The 22,588-nt window shown below is 36.9% G+C and overlaps 1 protein-coding gene across 5 annotated transcripts in view; it reads left to right on the top strand.

The window, feature by feature from the left end:
• ablim3 (actin binding LIM protein family, member 3) overlaps positions 1-22,588 on the top strand; it is a 163,254-nt gene that overhangs the window by 84,983 nt on the left and 55,683 nt on the right. For all 5 annotated transcript variants that reach the window (XM_049483889.1, XM_049483888.1, XM_049483886.1 and 2 more), the window contains exons 4-8: positions 3,285-3,400; positions 7,297-7,423; positions 8,269-8,362; positions 18,275-18,362; positions 22,254-22,384. In XM_049483889.1, coding sequence (XP_049339846.1) covers positions 3,285-3,400; positions 7,297-7,423; positions 8,269-8,362; positions 18,275-18,362; positions 22,254-22,384 — 556 coding nt within the window. The remainder of the gene's footprint in view (positions 1-3,284; positions 3,401-7,296; positions 7,424-8,268; positions 8,363-18,274; positions 18,363-22,253; positions 22,385-22,588) is intronic.

The following is a 22,588-nucleotide window of genomic DNA, read 5'->3' as shown; positions in this document are numbered from 1 at the left end:
GCTCTTCGCCCCCTGTGACATTACCATATGCGTTGTCCAGCTCCTGAAGATAGACACTTGGGGCAGCCTGAAGACCAACACGTAAGGCCACATTCAACGCTGGGGAGAGTAAGCTGTTAAGTATCGCACTGCGCTTCTGATTTTCGTTCAGAGTGAGGTCTTTTAGCCTCTGTTTGGCACGAAGCTGCCATGTGCTAAAATCTGCCTCAGTGTGGGGTTTAGGGAAATTACCAGAGAATGCTGGTAGCTCTTGTGGGGTGGCAGCATATGTCTGGGAGTCATGCTTGACTATATGTTCCACTAAGACACGATGAGTATCAGCTGGTATGGGGATGACGAGTGAGGGGTCAGCATTGGGCACTTGTGCATCTGAGGGATATTTTACATCACTGTCGACACCCCTGTTTGCATCAGAGAGGAAATCTTGTTTGCAACGAGGGGCAGGAGTTGAGGTTAAAGGACTAGTTTTGTGCTCTTTCCTTCCACTCATATAGCCCATGGCTTTTTGGCTCAAGTTAATAGGACTGACATTGTAAGTGGTGGCTAGCTCCTCAATTTTCTCTCTAAAGTTAACTGTCATATCATCAATGACACGAGCTAATGGGGCTAGTTTTTCACTCTTAGGAGTTGTCTCTATTTTGTCTGGGCAGTACTCCTCTAGCTGAATTACCTCCCAGTGAGAGCCACTACCATCTGGATGCTCTGCTTCTAAAAGCATTGGAGTTACGCATTCTCGAAATTGGCATAAAATAGTACTGAGTTGTACATCAATGTGTTGAATCTTGACTACATGGTCTAGTAGGTCGAACACTTCCTGCACTGTTTCTAAATTGACCTTTGCCATATCACCTTTGAGGATGACTGTACATTCTGGGTCAAACCCATACTGTTCACATAACTCCATTTTACCAACTCTTTAAATGAGTCACAGCTATTGAATTTTCAATTAGACAGATTTTCAGAAAATGAAAAAAAATTAGAAACGCTCCAGTCCCTGTTCGGGCGCCATTTTTCCCTTATGTAACCAAACTTTAAAATGTTCCAAGCCAAATAAATGAGCCACAAAAGAAACTGATATAACTGGTAGTGAAGGGCATTTATTTTTGGGTCGGTAGCAGTGTACTACCTGTGTCCAACTTAATAAGAGTTTAGTGGACTGGAGCGTTTCTTTCTCTCAGCAATGAGTAAAATATTTCAATTACATGTTATATATATATAGAGACACTTATGAAAATAATACGTGTATAAAAATAAAAAAATATATACATATATTTATATAAAATGTACACTGTCACACTTCCCTGAATTCACCTTGTATGAATGTAATTAAACCCAAATAAAAAAAAATATATTCACTGAACAATATTGAAGAGCTCTTTAACCTTGAAAAGTATATAATTGTTTTCCAGAGAACAGTTCCTTTAAATGTTCGTGAAGTAGACAAAAAAAAAAGGAATTGAAACAGTCCTTGAACAATTCGTACTCCGGGAGGAAAAATTGAAGGAAAAATGCAAAAAAAAACTATTTGGGTACCCAAAAAAAATATATATATAGAAACTCAATTCAGTTTACTTAAGTGATCCATGAAAGGTTTAGAGCAGATGCGGCCGTCTCACTCTCCCTCTCACTCTCCGCCTCTGTCTCTCCCTCTCTCTCTCTCAGCGTGGAAACTAGCTTGAGCACACCACCAGTCTAGCAGGAGAATCAGTAAACACGAGTTAATAATATGACGGCAGCTGGAGCTAGCTGCAGCTATCAGACCTCTCTCTCCCTTCGCGCCTAATCGTCTGAGCAGAGTTTAATCTTATACAGAGAACACAATCTATAAGTACACATTAATAAAAATGAAAATACCCAAATACTGTTTTACAATAAGCATATTAAACAAACATACACTTTTAGAACTTTTAGAAAATACCTCTAGTATTTCACTTAAAACACTTTAACTAAATGCTTATATTTAAAGCATATAAAGAGCGATATAAAGTCATTTAAATACATTTAACATTCACTCAAAACACTTGAATTATACGCTTCTATTAAAAGCATAAACAGAGCATTTAAAGTTAATAAAACACTTAATGTGTTAACCAAAACTTCTGGAACTAAATGCTTATATTTAAAGCATATAAAAGGCATTTTTAGTAATTAAAATACACTTAATATTTTACTCAAAACATTTGAGTTGCATGCTTAAAGCATGTAGAGACCATGTAACCCACTAATACAGAGCAGATACACTAGAGTTTCAAGCTTAAACTGAACTGAACTTCAGCAGAACTTTTAAACACATTTAGTGCTATTTTTATGAAACAAATAAAACATATAAAGCTCTTCATAATTATGCACTAGGATGCCCTATAAGCGGACAATGCTCACCTAGCAGGAGAATCAGTAAACACGAGTTAATAATATGACGGCAGCTGGAGCTAGCTGCAGCTATCAGACCTCTCTCTCCCTTCGCGCCTAATCGTCTGAGCCTCGTGCTCTCCTGCCTATGCATTCCTATGGGAGCTGCCGTAAAGCAGACAGAACTGACAAAAAGTGTGTAGAGTGTGTGTGAAAACTGCTGCGGTTTTCTTAAAGGGGCAGCGCTTAATTAAGGGGCAACCTTACATTAAATGTCTAGAAAACAGCTGGGTTACATCAACACATTGTATATAACACAAGTATAAGAGTTTATAAAGGAAGGACTTATATCTGTTCATAAAAACATTGTACAATATAGTTTTGTAATGCACTATAACACAGATTTGGTATATGTTGGTACAGTGCATTATAATATGCAGCTTTGATTTCTCAAATTAAGCTTTTTTAAAAGTACGTAACACATTATGAAGCCTTATATACAGTCATTACTGACTTTAAGTGAAGTGAGTTTTCATATGCTTTTTTAATTGTAATGTCTATATAGTGCATTATAACACTACATTGTACAATGATCTTATGAACAGATATTATAATGCATTGTAAGCCCTTTCTTTATAAACCCTAATACTTGTAGTTTGTAATGTGTTATGAATGTCGCTGTAGATACTATAATAATGAGTAATTATACAGGCTTATTACAGTCATTATAAGGAATTATGCATGTCATATAGTGCATTATGAATGCTTTCGCAATGCATCTTGAATACAGAGTTCATAGGAAGTGTTACCAAAATTGTTTGTGTCACCTACACCTGTAGCCTGTATACAGATCAATGCATTTTAAGGGGTTACACTTTTAAATATACTGTAAATCTAATAACGGATTATTGTTTCTCTCTTTCTTCTGTTCCTAGAAAGCCGTTTCCGATTGGAGACAGAGTGACGTTCAGCGGGAAGGAGTGTGTGTGTCAGCATTGCTCTCACAAGCTCGTCTCGACCAATGAGCCGATCAAGATTCACGGGCCGAGTCGTAAGTCTGTCTCAGGGCTGTGTTTTATCATTGAAGTGACGTTTATAGTTCCTGTGGAGTTTAAACTGAATTATTTAGCTTGGTTTATGTAGCACAGCGGGACAGTCCATCAGGTTTTATAAATATACTACACACACACACACACACACACACACACACACACACACACACACTGAAAAACACACATCTCTATGGCATCTAAAACTTTTTTAGCCTACCTACTTTCCTTAAATTTACTTACACCCTTTATTCTCTGGATCAATATGATCCAAACAATATAAACCTTCAGAAAATGATTAGAATGAAATAAAAAAAAAACATGATGATGATTGATGAATTATCAGTGGTGGTATCAGGCATTATTATAATGTTATATTAAAGTATTATGTAAGTATTATGTTATAAGTATTGTGTTGTGAAGTTCCAGCCTTATGTTAAGGGGCGTTTAGAGAAAGTGCACATATTATTCTTATTTATAAGAAATATAACTTATTTAATGGAATTCGTCAATCCAGCATATTCAATACACCTTCTAATATACAGGAGTCAAAGAGTAAGGAGAAACACATGAGCACTCACTTTAGTGCCAAAAGTATTATTCGCCCATGTAAATCATTCATGTTCAAGTGTAAAGTTTGGTAGAGGGGGGATTATGTGTGGGGTTGTTTGGCAGGAGCAGTGATGTCAGTAATAAATTTTTTTCAGTATGGAATAATCTAATGCATTTCTAATTTCAATCCATTAATCCGATTATAGTTACTTAATCAAGTTACAGTGCATTATTATTTTTTGTCAATTTCCTTCGTAAAAATATATATTTTTTGCTTCTTTAAACTGTATTGATATGAGCTACAATTACATCTGTAAATAACAGGAAGCTTACTGTTAGGAGAAATTCTAAATAAAAGTACTACTGACATTATGCATTATTTATATGATATAAAATGATATTATATCAAAACTATTTAATATTTTTTCTTCCAACCTATATGGCCTACTTAATATTTAAATTGTAGTGTTAAATATATGGTAAAGGGTAATGGCAAATATACATATTAATTTAGGTTTGCAGTAATGGAGATAAAACAACAATCTTGTTGTTGTCAGTAACTAATAAAGTAACTTAAAATCTAACTTTTAAAATCAAGTAATCCATAAAGTAAGTAAGGTACTTATTAAAGGAGTAATTGGATTTGGATTTGAATTACTTGGTCAGTAGTTACATTCCTTTTAGCCCCTTCGTTCCAGTAAAAGGAACTCATTTTTGGACGATGTTATTTCACAAAGCAAGGTCTATAAAGACGTGAATGAGTGAGTTCGGTGTGGAAGAACTTGACTGGCCTGCACAGAGTTCTGACCTCAACCTGATAGAACAACTTTGGGATAATTTAGAGTGGACACTGTGAGCCAGATCATCTCATCCAACATCAGTGTCTGATCTCACCAATGCTCTTCTGGAAGAATGGTCAAAATGTTGTTCCCATAAACACACTCCTAAACCTGGTGGAAAGCCCTCCCAGAAGAGTTTCAGAAGCTGTTATAGCAGTAAAGGATGGGCTGATATTATATTAAACCTTATGGATTAAGAATGGGAAGTTCATATGTGCGCAAAGACAGATGAGTGAATGCTTCTGGAAATATAGTGTACAGTAAATGTCCATGATAATCTAGGCCTGGGGAATAATTCGATATCTGTATTTATCGCGATAAGAAATGTGTCAATAACAGTAAAATTATTTTTTGTGGTATTTCGATATGTATTATTTACAGAATCTGTCACGGACAGGCTTTTTTTACTGCCATTTTTTAGCAGTGGTAATATATCTAATCTGTTCCACCACCTCCTTATTCTGGCTGAAGCATTTTTGTAGCTTATGTTGTAACTAAGTTATTTATAATTGATGAAGCCTATAGGTTTGTTTATTTGACAGGGATATCATATTCCTTTTATGTATATGTATAACGCTTTTTGTATTATTTATCCTGTTTTTTTTTTGTTTATTAATGTAACGTAAGAAGCTTTGCCTCTGTTTCAATTTAAAGTTATTTATATTGGTATTATGTATATAGGTTAAATGTTTATGTTTGACAGGGATGTCAAACATAAACATATAATAGCATTGATTTAGTTTTTGTAAGAGGAGGTTTCAAAGACTTAAATAAAAGACAGTAATAGGTACAGATTTCCATTGCAGGGATTCTTAACAGTTTTTCTGAGACCTTCAAAGTATTTATATCGATATCGAAATTATATCGTATTGACTGAAATTAAGGAATATATCACAAAATGAAGTTTGGCCATATTGTCCAGCACTATGATAATCTAAAGATATGTCAGGTCAGTAGAGATTATGTTGAGAAACACTGGTACACTGCATTAATGTAATGTAGTGTTTTAGTGTGTCGGTGGCTGAGGGCAGTGAGGGGATGGGGAGTGAGCAGGTCAGTGTGCCGAGTGGCTAAACTTAGCTTCACACCGTCCATAAATACTAACAAACCATCCACTGACCTTTCAGTACAACACAGCACGCCGCAGCCATGCATCAAACGCCAGCCTAGATTAGCTCCTTACACTGCGAGCAAGCGTGTGTGTGTGTGGGGGGGTGGGGGGTTGGGGGGGGGGGGTGTAGCTACGTACTGCAGGATATTACATCAGTCAGTTTTGATGATTAATGCTGTAATTCACAGCTTGACTCGTCTCCATTCCATTAAACATCTTTGAGTTTGACAAATGAACGCAAAGCTGTGGATTTAGAACAACCTTCCTGAATAAAACACTGATAAACTCTACAATTATTTCTAGACAGATGTAAAATAGACTTACTGTATGTATGTTTTTTTGTGGACTATATATATCAACCCTGAAATGATTGCGATAAACAAGATTATTTCCATTTTAAGCCATTTAAATGCATCTGATGTAATGATAATACAATAGAGCAACAAAGCAATTATATCCTTTTAAATACAACAAAAAATAATTGACCATAGTTTATGAAATATATTTTTTTTCTTTACCTTCTGCAATCAAACTAATTCTACACACTGAGAACCCTATCGTACAACTGCTTGAGTTTTTGCACCAGGAGTAAAGGCTTCCAAAGTTATCCAAAAGCAGTGTGTAAGACTGGTGGAGGAGAACATGATGCCAAGATGCATGAAAACTGTGATTAAAACCAGAGTTATTCCACCAAATATTGATTTCTAAACTCTTTCTCTTTGTAAATGTTATGAATATGAACTTGTTTTATGTGCATTATTTGAGGTCTGAAAGCTTTTTTGTTATTTCAGACGTTTCTTATTTTCTGCAAATAAATGCTCTAAATGACAATATTTTTATTTGGAATTTGGGAGAAATGTTGTCTGTAGTTTATAGAATAAAACAGCAATGTTCATTTAACTTAAACATAAACCTATAAATAGCAAAATCAGAGAAACTGATTCAGAAAATATAAAATATTATCAAATATTATTGAGAAAGGTTGATAATGTAATTGTAGGAACAGGCCTACCTGTATGTTTATGATATTTTATGTATTGACGCAGATGTGATTAAAATATTAAGCAAAGATACTACATTTAAGCTCTGGTTTCTATTGAAAGCAAAGCTTCAGCCAGTGTGATGATCTATAAATTGTTCTTGACCCAGCATGTGTAGGACATTAGTTTTCCACACCTCGGGTTGCCAGGTATGGAACACAATAGCAGGCGGGCACAGCTAGGTTATTAATGTAGTGTGTTTTGAGAAAGGTAAAGTGATCCAGACTAGTGCTGGCTTAAGGAATAGGTTAGGTCATTTAATACTTATTGATTGTTCCTATAAAAGTCTTGTGTAGTAACTAATCTCTCTCTCTCTCTCTCTCTCTCTCTCTCTCTCTCTCTCTCTCTCTCTGTAGACTGTGCAGGCTGTAAGGAGGAGATCAAGCAGGGCCAGTCTCTCCTGGCGTTGGAGAAACAGTGGCACGTCAGCTGCTTTAAATGCCAAACCTGCGGCCTGGTTCTCACTGGAGAGTACATAAGCAAGTGAGCACTCAGTCGTTTTATTCACCATGTCTTTTTAAATGTGTTTGGGTTTAATAATATGCAGCCAAACCTGTTCTAATAAAGTTCTACATCCAGACACCAGCAGTAGAGTAGAAGAAAAAGGTAATATAATCGAAAATTCCCTTTAATTTCAGTAATTCAGTTAAAAATGTGAAACTCATATATTATATAGATGTATTAAACACAGAGTGATATTTTTTAAACATTTATTTATTTTATTGTTGATGATTATGACAGTATCTCAGAAAATTTTAATATTATATAGTACCAATTGGTACTTTTGGCAGTGTGGGCAGTGTGCCAAGTCCTGCTGGAAAATGAAATCCGCATCTCCATAAAAGTTGTCAGTAGCAGAGGGAAGCATGAAGTGCTGTAAGATTTTGTGGGAAAACAAAACTGCACTGACTTTAGACTTGATAATAAAACACAGTGGATCAACACCAGCAGATGACATGTCTCTCTGTATATATATATATATATATATATATAAATATAAAGAACACTTCTATTAGCAGCTTATAGCTGTACTTTTTAGGGGTTGTTGGCAAACTGTTGTAATGTAGAGGAGCGTTAAAGTTTAATAAACTTGTTAAAAGATCCATTCCACCTTAAATCATGCAGAAGCCCCAGTATCTGCTTTTTTTTTTTTTTTATAAAGTCAAGGGGCATAACATATTGAATAATGCATTTATTGAACAGTGCATTTTTTACAAAGAAAATACTACAGTCGCTTTTTCGGCCATCTTTCTTGTGATTTCTTATAACCCTCCGTTTTTGTGTTTGATTTATGAATATTTTTTATTATATTTGTGCTTGTTTTTTAGAGATGGGGTACCGTACTGTGAATCAGATTACCACGCCCAGTTTGGAATAAAGTGTGAGACCTGCAACAGATACATCAGTGGACGAGTACTGGAGGTGAGTGTAGACAAATGAGAGCATGAAGTTTGATGGCAGAAACTCTTTATCAGCTTAAGCGCAGATAAAAATGTGAATAGGAGGAAGAAGGGATGAAAAATGTAAAAAATGAGAGATAAGTGCAGTGCAGTTTACAGTGTGGTCAGTACAGCTGTGTATTAAAGCTCAGTTACTTGCTCAGAGGGAGTATATGCATTTTGGTGGATATCAGGGCACAAGAGCTCTATGGCTTGGGTGTGTGTGAAAATGAACGGGAGTGAATTGGAGGAACAAGGGATGAAAAACGACAAATAGATGAGTGTAGGTCTGTATGAATGTGAAGCAGAACTGTTATAAAGTAGTACATGCAGTAGTTTTTTTGGCTGTTGGACAATGGGGAGATTGGAATTTAGCATGGAGTAAAGAGGGATGATAGTAAAACAACAAAGAAACGAGTGCAGGTCTAAAAAATGCAGATGTACAGTAGATGTGTATTAAATCAGAAAGCTGCAACACATTTCTGGCAGACAAATAATACTTTTATAGTTGTACAATCCATGTAATATTAATATTACACTCAGGGCCCTTTCTTAGTGATCTCTATGCAGCTTGATTTAGGACATATTATTGTTTCTTTGCTATCGTAATGACAGGAAAAGTACACCTTGTGTTGCTCGTAATGTGAAAAAGACATGTACTAATTCTCTTTAATTCTCCTAAATTAATTAATCATGGGTGTGTTTGTGGGGAGTAACATAAAGTAAACCAATCAGTGTGTCTCTTGCTTCTCATTCCCTTTAAGAGTCAGGTGAGCTATGACTTTGGCGAATTGCTATTTTAATGGCGCAACTACCTGGACGTGTCCAACAAGCAGCTGATTTAGGGGAACAGCTATTTATTGTTGATGTAAAAGATGGGTGTACACACGTTGAGCACTTGTGGTGTGTCTATGTTGCCAAGATGGCAATGAACGTCTGACTGTTGAGGTCTGTCTAGATAGTATTCAATCAGTGGCGCACCTGTGTTTTCTGTTGCCAAGATAGCAATACACCAGAAATGTACCTGAATACACCTAATTTCCAGATCACCATACCCACAACAACGACCTGGTTGTTGGTGGGGTCTAAGATAGCAATTGCTAAATTATCTATCTATCTATCTATCTATCTATCTATCTGTCTGTCTGTCTGTCTGTCTGTCTGTCTGTCTGTCTGTCTGTCTGTCTGTCTGTCTGTCTGTCTGTCTGTCTGAGCATTGCAACATGACAGGTTTTCTAATCAAAATCAGCAAAAAAACTCTTTTTTTCACTTTTTTTACTTTTCAGGGAATTCTCTTCATATGTAAGCATTCCCTGTTTTCTAGGCCTGTGTTTAGAGACGTAACAGGATGTTAGCAGTGTTTATAGACCTGTTTTAGCTTAGTGAAAGTGTTGAATTGGACCCGGACTGATCCGTCCGCAGCGTGAGGACGAGATGCTCTGGTTATAAAAAGATCAAAAGGCTGGAATATGAGAGATGGATGGGAGAGCCCAGAGAGACAGCGGGATAAAAACGGCCTTTTGAAGTACGACTCTCTCAAACGCGCTCTCACCACGCGTTCACCAGCATCACCACGAACACACGGCCGTGAATACCACTCCGGGGAGCCGAGTTAAGAGAGGAGAAGAGGAGAACAGGGCGAGAGACAGTCTGTTAGTGATGTAGGGAAAGAGAGAGAGAGAGAGAGAGAGGATAAGAGAGGGAAAAATGAAGTGAATGGGTGGCAGTGAAGGAATTACTGTAGTGTTACTGTACTGATCTCCTTTATCCGTGTCATTATAATTTGGTAAATGCAGTTTATTTATTTTTTATTTTTATTGTGGATAATTAGAGCACTGTGTACTTTGATTATTATGATCTCCGATTTTTAAATGCAGGGTAATAACTGAGTGTAATTACAGTGGCAAAAAAAATAATGTGAATATTTTGGAATTTGTGGATTTTATGGATTTCTGCATAAATTAATGCATAAATAAATGATCTTAATTTCATCAAGCTTATCACGAGTATTGGCAAATCTAATGTGCCTAAGATAATAATAACACAACAAATATGTGATATTTCAGGTCTTCATTATACATACCAACGTGTGTACTCTTTTTTTTTATACTGAATTTTTCAGTACTGTTACACCTCTATTATGTTTACTATGCAGTTTATGTCTAAGTCAGGGGTATTTTAGTAATAGAATGAAAGTTGGCCTGCTGTTAAGCAGGTTTTTATAATGTGAGATTCAAAGTTTGAACGCTAGGTGTCAGAAACGGGCCAAAGAGTCTAAAAGCGGAGAGAGTGCACATTTCTAGCGCAGAAAAACGGGCCAAAGAGTCTAAAAGTGGAGAGGGTGCGCATTTCTAGAGCAGAAAAACGGGCCAAAGAGTCTAAAAGCGGAGAGAGTGCACATTTCTAGCGCAGAAAAACGGGCCAAAGAGTCTAAAAGTTGCCGTAATTAAGGAGTTTAATATTAAGAGACATCATGAAATTAAACATCAATTTGAAAAATCTTACTGTCAAACTGTCAAAGATAAAGATAGTAAGTCAAGTAAAATGGTGTGTAAATGAAGTAATCTGGAAAATTATTATTTGTTTTATTACGGAGTCTGTGGCCGTGACTTCAAATATATTTCTCCTTCTGGCCCCCAACAAAAAAAGTTTGGACACCCCTGGTCTAAGTGAATGAACGGCTAAACAGCAGTTATACAGTGCTCTGAAAAGGTTTTGCCCCCTACAGGTTTCTTTTGTCTTTTCTTTTCTTTTATCATACTAACTTTTTTCAGATTAACGAATGATAATTTAATTTATTAAAAGGGAAAAAAATCTATTTAAACCAACCTGGCCCTGGGTATATATATTTTTTGAGTATGATGAGTCTTTTACAGCGCTGTGGAGGAATTTGGTTCCACTCTTCTTTGCAAAATTGTTTTAATTCATAGAAATTGGAGAGTTTTTGGGCATGAATGTCCTGTTTAAGATCATCCCACAGAATGTAAATCAGACAAAACCTTCATTTTTTTTTGAGCCATTCGGAGGTGGATTTGCTGGTGTGCTTCGGATCATTGTCCTGCTGCAGAACCCAAGTATGCCTGAGCTTAGAAATTCATGGTTCCATCTATTACAGCAAGTTGTCCAGGTCCTGAAGCAGCAAAACAGCCCCAGACCATCACACTACCACCACCATGTTTTACTTTCAGTTTGATGCTCTTTTTATAAAATAAAGTGTTCGTTTTACACCAGATGTAACGGGACACACACCTTCAAAAAAGTTCCACTTTTGTCTCGTCAGCCAACAGAATATTTTACCCAGTCTCTTTCTTCTTATTGAATCATTAACACTGACCTTAACTGAGGTGAGTGAGACCTGCAGTTCTTTAAATGTAGTTCTGATTTGTGACCTCCTGGATGAGTAGTTCATGCTCTTTTGGGGTAATTTCGGTTGGCCGGCCACTCCTGGGATGGTTCACCAGTGTTCCATGTTTTCTCCATTAGTCCCAAAGCTTTAGAAAAGACTTTATAACCTTTTACAGACTTGATTCTACATGTCTGGCACTAATTAGGCCTGGTTGTAGCTAGTGAAAGTTAACTCAGCTTTCCCAAAAAATGTGGTTGTTAATCGGAAAATGTAAGTATGGCAATAAAGCAAAAACAAAAGAAAAACAAATCTGTAAGGGGCATATATGTTTTTATGGCCTTGTATCTCTAGGCTTAGTTTACTAAATGTGAGTAAGAGTGATAGCCCTAAATTATATTGAATAATATGAATAATAAAGCAAGGCTAAAGTAATAACTCTCATTTCCTCAAGAAGGGAATAAGGGCTGACGTATCGCAGCATACCCTCATCAGGCTTTGTACGGTCATGATAAAACCTGGAAAAGTCATGGAATTTGAAAATAGCAATTTCCAGGCCTGGATAAGTTTTGGAAAAATAAAAATACCCAAAAATATTTGGAAAAGTGATGAAAATTTGGTCTACAAATCTTTGTGTTTCAGTTTATCGATGGAGAAAATCTATTTTGAGCTACAAAAAATCAGCTACAAAACGTCAACGAGTTAATTCAGTAATTTAGCTCTACACAATGGAGCGCTCAGGATCTGACACACATTTTATTGTTAAATGTTGTGTGTCAGAGTCATTTTTGGCCTACTATATGATTTTTATCGTATGGTCATAAAAATTGGCCTTGAAAACATGAGAAAGCCATAAAAAATAATAGAAATTTACTGGTTAAAAAAAGTGTATAAATCCTGCCTCGTGCTTTACTGATTCACTGGCATCTCCAGACTTCCCTGTGTTTGCTCGGCTCACTGTACAAAGAAACAGAGAGAAAGAACAAAGTGGAAGCATATTTTGAGGAAACACAGAGAGAGAGAGAGAGAGGTAGAGAGAGAGAGAGAGAGGGAGAGAGGGAGAGAGACAGAGAGAGAGTACCGGTGTGTGACAGTCTCAGAGGGAGATCAGTGTGATGAGGTAGTTTACATACAAATGAGAGAGGAGATGATTTGACGGTGCAGACAGTTCTGAACTGATGAAGCTTAACAGTAACACACTCCCTCACACAAACCAAACACACTCACACAGATACATATGCATGTATCTGTATACACACACACACACACTGCTCTCCCGGCCGGCTGTGTGGCGTAATGCCAGTCTGAGTGGTTGGTGTGAAGTGCTGTGTGTTCTGGCGGGGGTGTTTTTTGAGGGGTTATTTATAGCTGTTGGGCTCCAGACTGATTTATCTTTATCCTGCCGGTTTGATTTGTGCTCCGTCCCCCCCGGGAAGGGTCCCGGTGATACCGCACGCCTCGGAGCCCCCGCAGACTGACAGCTCTCTAATTCCTCCAGCAGAGAAAGCATAAGCTCCTGTTGCTCCAAAACACGTTTACCCTCCCTACCGTCATCCTCACACATTATAGCTGTAGCTAACACCCCCCCCCCACACACACACACACTATCATTACCTTTACCATTATCATTAACATTACGCAGATCATTATGTAATCTGCATATAGTAGCAGTTAAAACCTGGACACACCTTAAAACTCCTTAAAATGCCTTATCCCCTATACTGGATATAGGTTTAGGTGATACAAAAAATTAAGTTATTTACACTCTAAACATTTAAGGACACTTGGAGAAGCTGCCTGTTTTCTCTACACTACTACACTTAATGATTCCAGATCAGTAACAGGAATCAACCCAAATTCTGCAGGTTTAAAAATAGACGTAAAAACTAGACAAACATAACAAAACTAAAGGTTTGGAGGACATCAATTGTTTGATTTGTATTCAGGAAAATATTGATTGATTTTAAAATGAAGTTCAGAAAAAAAGACAATTTTATGATTTTATTCACTATATTGTGACATTAGCAGATTTATTATTTTTTATATGTATTTTCTATTAGTAACAGTCATGATTTTAAGTAATGTTCCTTATCAGGCATGAAAGCTTTTTATGTAATGCTTGAATAGAAATCCCCAATATTTAGTGGTGTAATATTAGGCAGAAAACCTGTTCTGTAAAGGAACAAATAATACTCTGTGAAGAAGCATTTAGATGCTCTTATCTGGGGAGCTGTTAACTTGTGGTTTCTGAGGCTGGTAACTCTAAAGTACTCATCCTGTACAACAGAGGGAACTCTCGCTCTTCTATTCCTGGAGCGAACCTGATGAGAGCCAGTTTTATCATTACAGCGTTTTTGATTGTCTTTGGGGATTGACTTTTTTTTCTTTACTTAGTTAAGTAGTTGTTTCTTCTCATAATCTGGATTAGAACATTACCCAAATATTCACTATTCACTGTATACCTGTAACTCTACCTCTTCACTACTTTACTTTAACTGATGCTCTCAAACACTTTATTAAGAGACAAGACATTCAAGTAATTAACTCTTGATGAGTTCAGCACAGCTGTTAACTGAAAGCCTGAATTCCAGGTGACTCTACCTCATAAAACCAGCCAAATGTGCAAAACTGCTACTTTAAAGAATCTAAAATATATAAAACATATTCACATTTAAAAATCATGAAAAAATCATTGATTTGTTTGTGTCCAAACTTTTGACTGGTCCTCTATACTAAGGCTAACTGATGGGAAAGACAAAGTAAGGTTAGAAAGATCTAGAAAGATCAGAAGTTGGACAGTATAAATGAATGTGGAATCGTTTTTTGGGGAAGAACAGCTCACTTATGCCTTTCTATTTTGTGTGTTTTACAGTAACTGCTTATTAATGGGTTTTAAACCATATACACAGCTCTGGACAAAATAAGAGAGCACTTAAAAATGATGAGTTTCTTTGATTTTAAAAAATTGAAAACCTCTGGAATATAATCAAGAGGAAGATGGATGACCACAAGCCATCAAACCACCAAACTGAACTGCTTAAATTTTTGCACCAGGAGTAAAGCAGCATAAATTATCCAAAAGCAGTGTGTAAGACTGGTGGAGGAGAACATGCCAGGATGCTTGAAAATTGTGATTAAAACCACCAGGGTTATTCCCCCAAATATTGATTTCTGAACTCTGAAAACTTTATGAATATGAACTTGTTTTCTTTGCATTATTTGAGGTCTGAAAGCTCTGCATCTTTTTTGTTATTTCAGCCATTTCTCATTTTCTGTAAATAAATGCTCTAAATGACTATATTTTTATTTGAAATTTGGGAGAAATGTTGTCTGTAGTTTATAGAATAAAACAACAATGTTTATTTTACTCAAACATATATCTAAGTGAATCAGTCCTGAATACTGACACTGAAATACTGTATGTTGGTGTGAACCAGACACTCATTACAGGCTCTTCCATTGTCCACATTCTGTCCATGAGACCAAGCATCCCTCTGCTGGTGACTCTCAGTAATATAACAGTTCTCAGAGCCTAACTCAGCCCTCACCAGTGATCAGGTAGAACCCAGTACAGAAGAAATGTGGAGTTAATTCTAGTTAACTGTAGAAATGCTGTATGACGTAAGAGCAGTTTAAAGGATCAGAATCTTCTCTTAATGCTGATTAAATGAGATTAAGTGAGAGTTAGAGTTCCTGCCCGTCCACCTGCCCGTCCAACCACCTGGACTTTAACAGGAAGCTCAGACTCATTTAGGTCACCTGTCAATCAGACTATTTCTGGAGGCTTTCTTATAGCAGCCCGGGGAGGCCGGTATTTATGGCCCGAGTGAATCACTTTCACCATCTCAGTTCATCAGGTTTAGATCAGGAGATTAATGTGGAGAAATAACACTTCTTTTACTGTTTACTACGTAATTCTATATGTGTTCCTTAATTGTTTTCGTATCTTTAAGATTATTCTACAATGTAAAAAACAAATTAAATAAAGAAATAAAAGAAAACACTGCATGAGAAGATACTTTATAGCTTCCCGTTACTTTATGTCCATTTAAAAAAATTAAATTAATGTAATAAACTATTTTCGGTCCATCCCAGCTAAAGCACATCACAAAAGCTTTCAGCTAAAGTAAATACAACTTAGTACAGTGTATGCCAATTAATAGTACAATCTGTATCTGAATTAGCTGATGAACTTTGTTAAATCAGTTGTGTTTAATTGTAAATATCATCAAACTGTGCAAAACAACAAGTTTTGAATCTGTTAGGTTGATACAAAGGTGTGAAAAGTATCTCCATTCATTACTCAGTAGGTAGAAGTATAGATACTGGAGTTTTTAATAAAATACTTCTGTAGAAGTTGAAAAAGTATAAACTCAAGCTTTTTACTCTTTAAGTAAAAGTGTAAAAGTACTGGCTACTGCTTACAGAGCGCAAATCCAGCTTTTACATCAACAATAAACAGAGTTAGAGCTTAAATTATCTGCCCAAACCCAACCTGACCTGAGGCCCGACCCGAAATCGGGCCAAGATTTACCACCACATGCCTCGGGCCGGGTCGGGATCTGGTTTTTAAATATATTTTTATTTTTAAATAAAGCTCTGGTGAGATAATCACAACATTGCTAAGTAACCAATTATTATTGTTAATGAAAACGAACCAAATAACGAAAACTGAAAGTGAAAAAACTCATTTATTTATAAGCGTTGTTTTCACTCTCGCAGTTGTACAGCGGGGGGGGGGGGGGGGGTTGGGGTGGGGTGGTGTGTGGTGTTGTGCCGATTCTGTGGGGGTTGGATTCAGATTCAGGGAGTCAGATTCGGCTCAACAGCGGCAGCACGGCGACACCTCGCGGTCCGCGGTGTTAATTAAATAATAGTTCTATGCTTCTATGTTTCAGTGTTAATTAACATAATTCTGATTATATTTCGCTCATTCAAACAGCCCAAAAACAGCCAGTTTATGGGGCGGGTAGGATCGGGCTCGGGCAGAACGTGCACGGCTCGGGCTGGGTCGGGTTGGATTTTTTGGGCCCGATCTAATCTCTACACAGAATAAAGAATAAAATAACATTGCTGTTCCCTTAAATGAGCTACTGGTGTATCTTCACAGTATGAACACTAAGGTCAGTATCTGTCTCTGCTGAGATGCGTAAAGCGCTGGGCTGTTAAGATACGAACACGCCAAAGTCAGAGCTCACCCGCCTCTTAAAGCAAATGTAAACTGGAGCAATGATTGGTTTATTTCATGTTACGCCCCCAAAAAAACAACCCATGATTAATTAAGAGAATTAATACATGCCTTTGGTTTGTTTTGTGCAAGGCTTATTTTTTGTGCCCTAATGATACCAAAGACACACCAACACTCCTAAGTCCAGCTACTCAATCCACAGTTAACGAGCGAGCTATGCATTGCTAAAATTGGGTCATAAGTGTTGTTTCAACAGTTTCCTGACTAACCCATGCTCACAAAATTCCATATTCTAATACTAAAAAAACAACTTAATTATCTACAGCCCTGGAAAAAATAAGAGAGCACTTAAAAATGATGAGTTTCTCTGATTTTACTAAATTGAAAACCTCTGGAATATAATCAAGAGGAAGATGGATGATCACAAGCCATCAAACCACCAAACTGAACTGCTTGACTTTTTGCACCAGGAGTAAAGCAGCATACAGTCATCCAAAAGCAGTGTGTAAGACTGGTGGAGGAGAACATGATACCAAGACGTCTGAAAGCTCTGCATCGTTTTGGTGTTTTAGCCATTTCTTATTTTCTGCAAATAAATGCTCTGAATTACACTATTTTATTTTTGGAATTTGGGAGAAATGTTGTCTGTAGTTTATAGAATAAAACAACAATGTTATGTTTACTCAAACATAAACCTATAAATAGCAAAATCAGAAAAACTGATTCAGAAACTGGAGTGGACAGGATCAAACGAAAAAAATGCAGAATGCAGCAATTTGCAATAGAATTGATCCAACAAAGTATTTTGCGTATAATTATTTTTTTATTTTTTAGAAACAGTAAAAGCATTTTTAAATAACAAGAACTATCAGAAACACTGCTAGCACTGTAACACTGAGGGAGCTGTGCTACTGTGATCTGTACTGATTGAAGATTCTCCTCAGGACAGTGAGACAGTGGATCGGGCTGATGGGTAGAGATGATGCGCTGTTGTCATCACTGAGCTTCCCGTCATCAGCGGCCTCTGAGGAATAGTTCCCTCAATTACTGACGCCTGGCAATTAAGAGGCGGGAGATGCTGGAGAGCAGCGTAGCGTGATCAGGAGGGTTGTTAAGCATGGCGGAGATGATGAAGTCTCTGGATCAGAGTTACAGGAGCTTCAGAGCTTCATTACTGCGCTGGTTTATACCCAGTCCGCTGCTGAGCGGCGCAGTGCTGCATGCGCTTTAATTGGAGCCATTATCACTCTTATCATTACAGGTTTAACAAGGGGAATAGAGGAGTTTATTCCCTTCACTGCAGTAATACTCATTATCTCTCTCTCTCTTTTTCTCTCTCTCTCTTTCTCTGACTCTGACTGCAGGCTGGAGGGAAACACTACCACCCGACCTGTGCCCGCTGTGCCCGCTGTCAGATGATGTTTACCGAGGGGGAGGAGATGTACCTGACAGGTGAGTGCGAGGTCAGAAAGATCCTCGGGAGATCGCTGGTTCAAATGCAGGTCCCGGTCGTGCAGCTTGTCATCAGCTGCCGGAGCCCTGGGAGAGCACAATTCTCCTTGCTCTCTCTCTCTGGGTGGGTACAGTAGATGGCGCTCTTTATCCTCATCACTTCTAGGGTGATGTGGATCAGCACAAGGCTGCGCCTGTGAGCTGATGTATCAGAACCGAGTCGCACTGCGTTTTCCTTTCAATGTGTGCTGGCTGGAAAAGTTAGAAAAGAGGCGGAGTCTGACTTTACATGTGTCGGAGGAGGCGTGTGCTAGTCTTCACCCTCCTTGTGTTGTGGCATCACTAGTGATGGAGCTAAGTAGCAGCTGAATTGGTGGGATAATTGGCCTAGCTACATTGGGGGAAAAATGGGAGAAAATTATATTTATAAAAATTATAAAAAAGATAATTATATTAACCAAACCAGCTAATCAGAATTAAGGTAACTTTGTTTAAACATGTATAAAGTATAGTATAATAAACATCTGTAGGGGTGAGAGAGTATATATATATATATATATATAGAGAGAGAGAGAGAGAGAGAGAGAGAGAGAGAGAGAGTATATATTAATATTTTGTACATTATACTACTGTACAGTAATTATATTATGTATTATCTATTTATTACCATTTTGTATGTCTGCTTCCTTTAGCCTTTCTTGAATATGTGCAAATTGTGTATAGCATACTTTACATCTTATACTCATATTTCAATTTCACTTCAAACAGCTGTTTGAATGTGTATAGTGTATATACATGTGTATAAACTCTGGAAAAAAATTAAGAGACCATGACAAAATGATAATTTTCTCTGATTTTACTATTTACTTTACTTAAAATGTATATGTTTGAGTCATTGATTGTCATTTAAAGCATTTATTTGCAGGAAATGAGAAATTGTCAAACATTCTTAATTATTTAGAAACAAAACTACTAATGTTTTAACTTAGAAATCAATATCTGATGGAAAAACCTTGACATTAAAAAAAAATGACCTAACACTATTAAAAATCTCTGGAATATAATATAAAGGGAGATAGATGATGAATAGCCATCGAACAAAACTGAACTGCTTGAATGTTTGGTCAAGGAGGGACATAAATTTATCCAAAAGCAGTGTGTAAGACTGGTGGAGGAGAACATGCCAATTAGGGTTATTCCATCAAATATTGATTTCTAAACTCATAAAACATTAGTATTATTGTTTCTCAATAAAAATGAACTTGTTTTCTTTGCATTATTTGAGGTCTGAAAGCTCTGCATCTTTTTAAATTAAAATAAATGCTCTAATGCTTGATCGTCTGTCTTTAAACTCCATGACGAGTGGTGATCATCTGGGTCCAGGCACTGCGTGCGGTTATGGAGTCAGTGGAGCTCATATGATGGGCAATGTTCTTCAGACTGGCTTCATTTATAATAGATGTCGGGTCTCAAAAGGAGACTTTTGGGCACAGGATGAGTTTTGCATAGTTGATAAACTTAATGTGGTAAATATTCTACAGCAGTTATCCCAGTATTTTAAGCAAGGAATATTCCTGAATTTTCATATTGAATGTTTTTGTATGTACAGTACAGGCCAAAAGTTTGGACACACCTTCTCTTTTTCAATGCCTTTTCTTTATTTTCATGACTATTTACATTGTAGATTCTCACTGAAGCATCAAAACTATGAATGAACACATGTGGAGTTTTTTGTACTTAATAAAAAAGGTGAAATAACAAAAAAAAAACATGTTTTATATTTTAGTTTCTTCAAAATAGCCCCACTTTGCTCTGATTACTGCTTTGCACACTCTTGGCATCATTCTCTCAATGAGCTTCTTCAAGAGGTGGCCACCTGAAATGAAAAGTTTTCCAACAGTCTTGAAGGAAGGAAGGAGTTCCCAGAGGTGTTTATTAGCACTTGTTGCTCCTTTGCCTTCTTCACTCTGTGCTCCAGCTCACCCCAAACCCTAAATCTGGATTGGGTTCAGGTCCGGTGACTGTGGAGGTTCAGCTCATTTTTTGTTAAGTACATAAAACTCCACATGTGTTCATTCATAGTTTTGATGCTTCAGTGAGAATCTACAATGTAAATAGTCATGAAAATAAAGAAAACGCCTTGAAAAAGAGAAGGTGTGTCCAAACTTTTGGCCTGTACCGTATGTAGCCAAACTCCTACTAGTGCATCTTAAACAAAATGATTATGGTATACAGCCAATGAAAACCCAAAAATCATTATCTCAGAAAAAGTTAATATTATATAAGACCAATTGGTACTTTTGGCAGACTTGGCACACTGCCCACACTGCTAAAAGTACCAGTGGTCTTATATAATATTCTAATTTTTAAAAGCTTAAAATAGATCACTCTGTGTGTGTAATACATCTATATAACATATGAGTTTCACATTTTGAACTGAATTACTGGAATTAAGTAACTTTTTGAATGTATTCTAATTTGAGATGCACTAGTATTATCATGGAGTTATCTGGGGACCTTTTTTTTACAGATCATGTTGAGGAAAGATTAGCAAGTGTCTCATGATCAGCTGAGTTGGATCATCTGATTATAGAGTGATGGGTTTTCATGACCTCTATAACGGTCACACTCATACACACCCATTTAACTTTGACTTAGGGTTAATGTTATTGATTCATATGACTGCTTGTGATGTTCTTACTGCTGCCTGCTAGGCATTTATATTTTCCAGTGGTTTACTGCTGTTATTGTTGTTGTTTTGCAAAAAAACTCATATATACATATGAGGAAAGAGCCTTTTTAACTTGCAATTAAAAAAGACTTTACTCCAACTCATTTTGGAGCATTTCTATTGGTCCATTCATCAAGGAATTTTGATACAATGTAAATAATTTAAATTATATACAAAGGAAATACTAAAAAAGTGAAGATGCGTTGTTTTTGCAGTCTACACTGATATGCCACATATACAGTATCATGTGCCATGACTTTTGCCACATACAATAGACATTAAATAGTACTGCACTGACCTGTGAGATATTTGGGCAAAGGTGTGTAGGTAGAAGTATAAATACTAGGGTTTAAAATACTTATTTATTATTAAAAAAAAATCAGCTCTATCAAGCTTTTTACTCTTTAAGTATAAGTGTTTAAAAAAGTACTGGTTTCAAAACTACTTAAAGTATAAAAGTAAAAGTAATGTAAGGAGAAAAAATAAATAAAGCCATTAAGAACAAACGCTTAGGCCACGCCCACAGAGTCCTATAGTGCACTACCCCCCTCCCCTCCCCAAAATACATTTTTCTAAAAGCTATAATGACTATAATGTTAAAATATTAAAATGTTAATATATATTGATAATATAATTTGGGATTTTGCACTAGGCTACCTAGTGTTTCAGCTGCATATATGCTCATATATGAAAATGAATGTATTTTACAAACAGTAGAATGTAAATATATTAAAGATATTAAAGTTTAGTTGGGCTGGAGTTTGTCTGGAGTTCTCTTGAGTCTCTGCACGGATCATCTTCATACTAGACTACATACGTCTGCTATGTTCTTACTGGAGTGTGTGTGTGTGTGTGTGGGGGGGGGGGGGGGGGGGTTGTGTGCAGGTGTGATGGATCACAGTATAAACCAATAGGGAGTCAGAATGGTATATGTTTATACTTCTCTACATCCAATCACAATCAGATTCACTCTATCTGGATGGAGAGATTTATCTGGATAGGGGGTTTTATTGAACGATGAGAAGCCGGAATGAAAACAGGCTGAAATGAAATAGGAGTAACGAGGCTGTTTTAATTAAAATGTAAGGAGTAGAAAGTTTAGATAATTGTGTGAAAATGTATAAATTTGTACTTTATTGGTTCTCTCTATTGGTTTACAGGTTCGGAGGTGTGGCATCCGGGGTGTAAACAGGCGGCGCGGGCGGAGAGGAAGCTGAGGGTACGCCGCATGTCCGAAACCTCCATCTCACCCCCCGGCTCCAGCATCAGCTCCCCCAGCCGGGTCATCTGTGTGAGTAACCGGACTCTGCGCTTCTGTTTATTAATTTTCTTAAGAGACTATAAAGGCGGTTTTAACAAAATAACCTTAAAAAAAACGTTTTTCTATGTTTCCTGTCGCAAATAAATAACATAGAGGAGCATCAATACCAAAAGAGCATCAAGCTGAAAATTTACCCAAATACGTCACAAGTTTCTGTCGGCAATAATAAAAAAA

This window comes from Astyanax mexicanus, chromosome 10 (assembly GCF_023375975.1).
Source record: "Astyanax mexicanus isolate ESR-SI-001 chromosome 10, AstMex3_surface, whole genome shotgun sequence".
Classification (NCBI taxonomy): domain Eukaryota; kingdom Metazoa; phylum Chordata; class Actinopteri; order Characiformes; family Acestrorhamphidae; genus Astyanax; species Astyanax mexicanus.
Note: the sequence above shows the minus strand (reverse complement) of the source record. Positions and strands in the feature narration are given on the sequence as shown.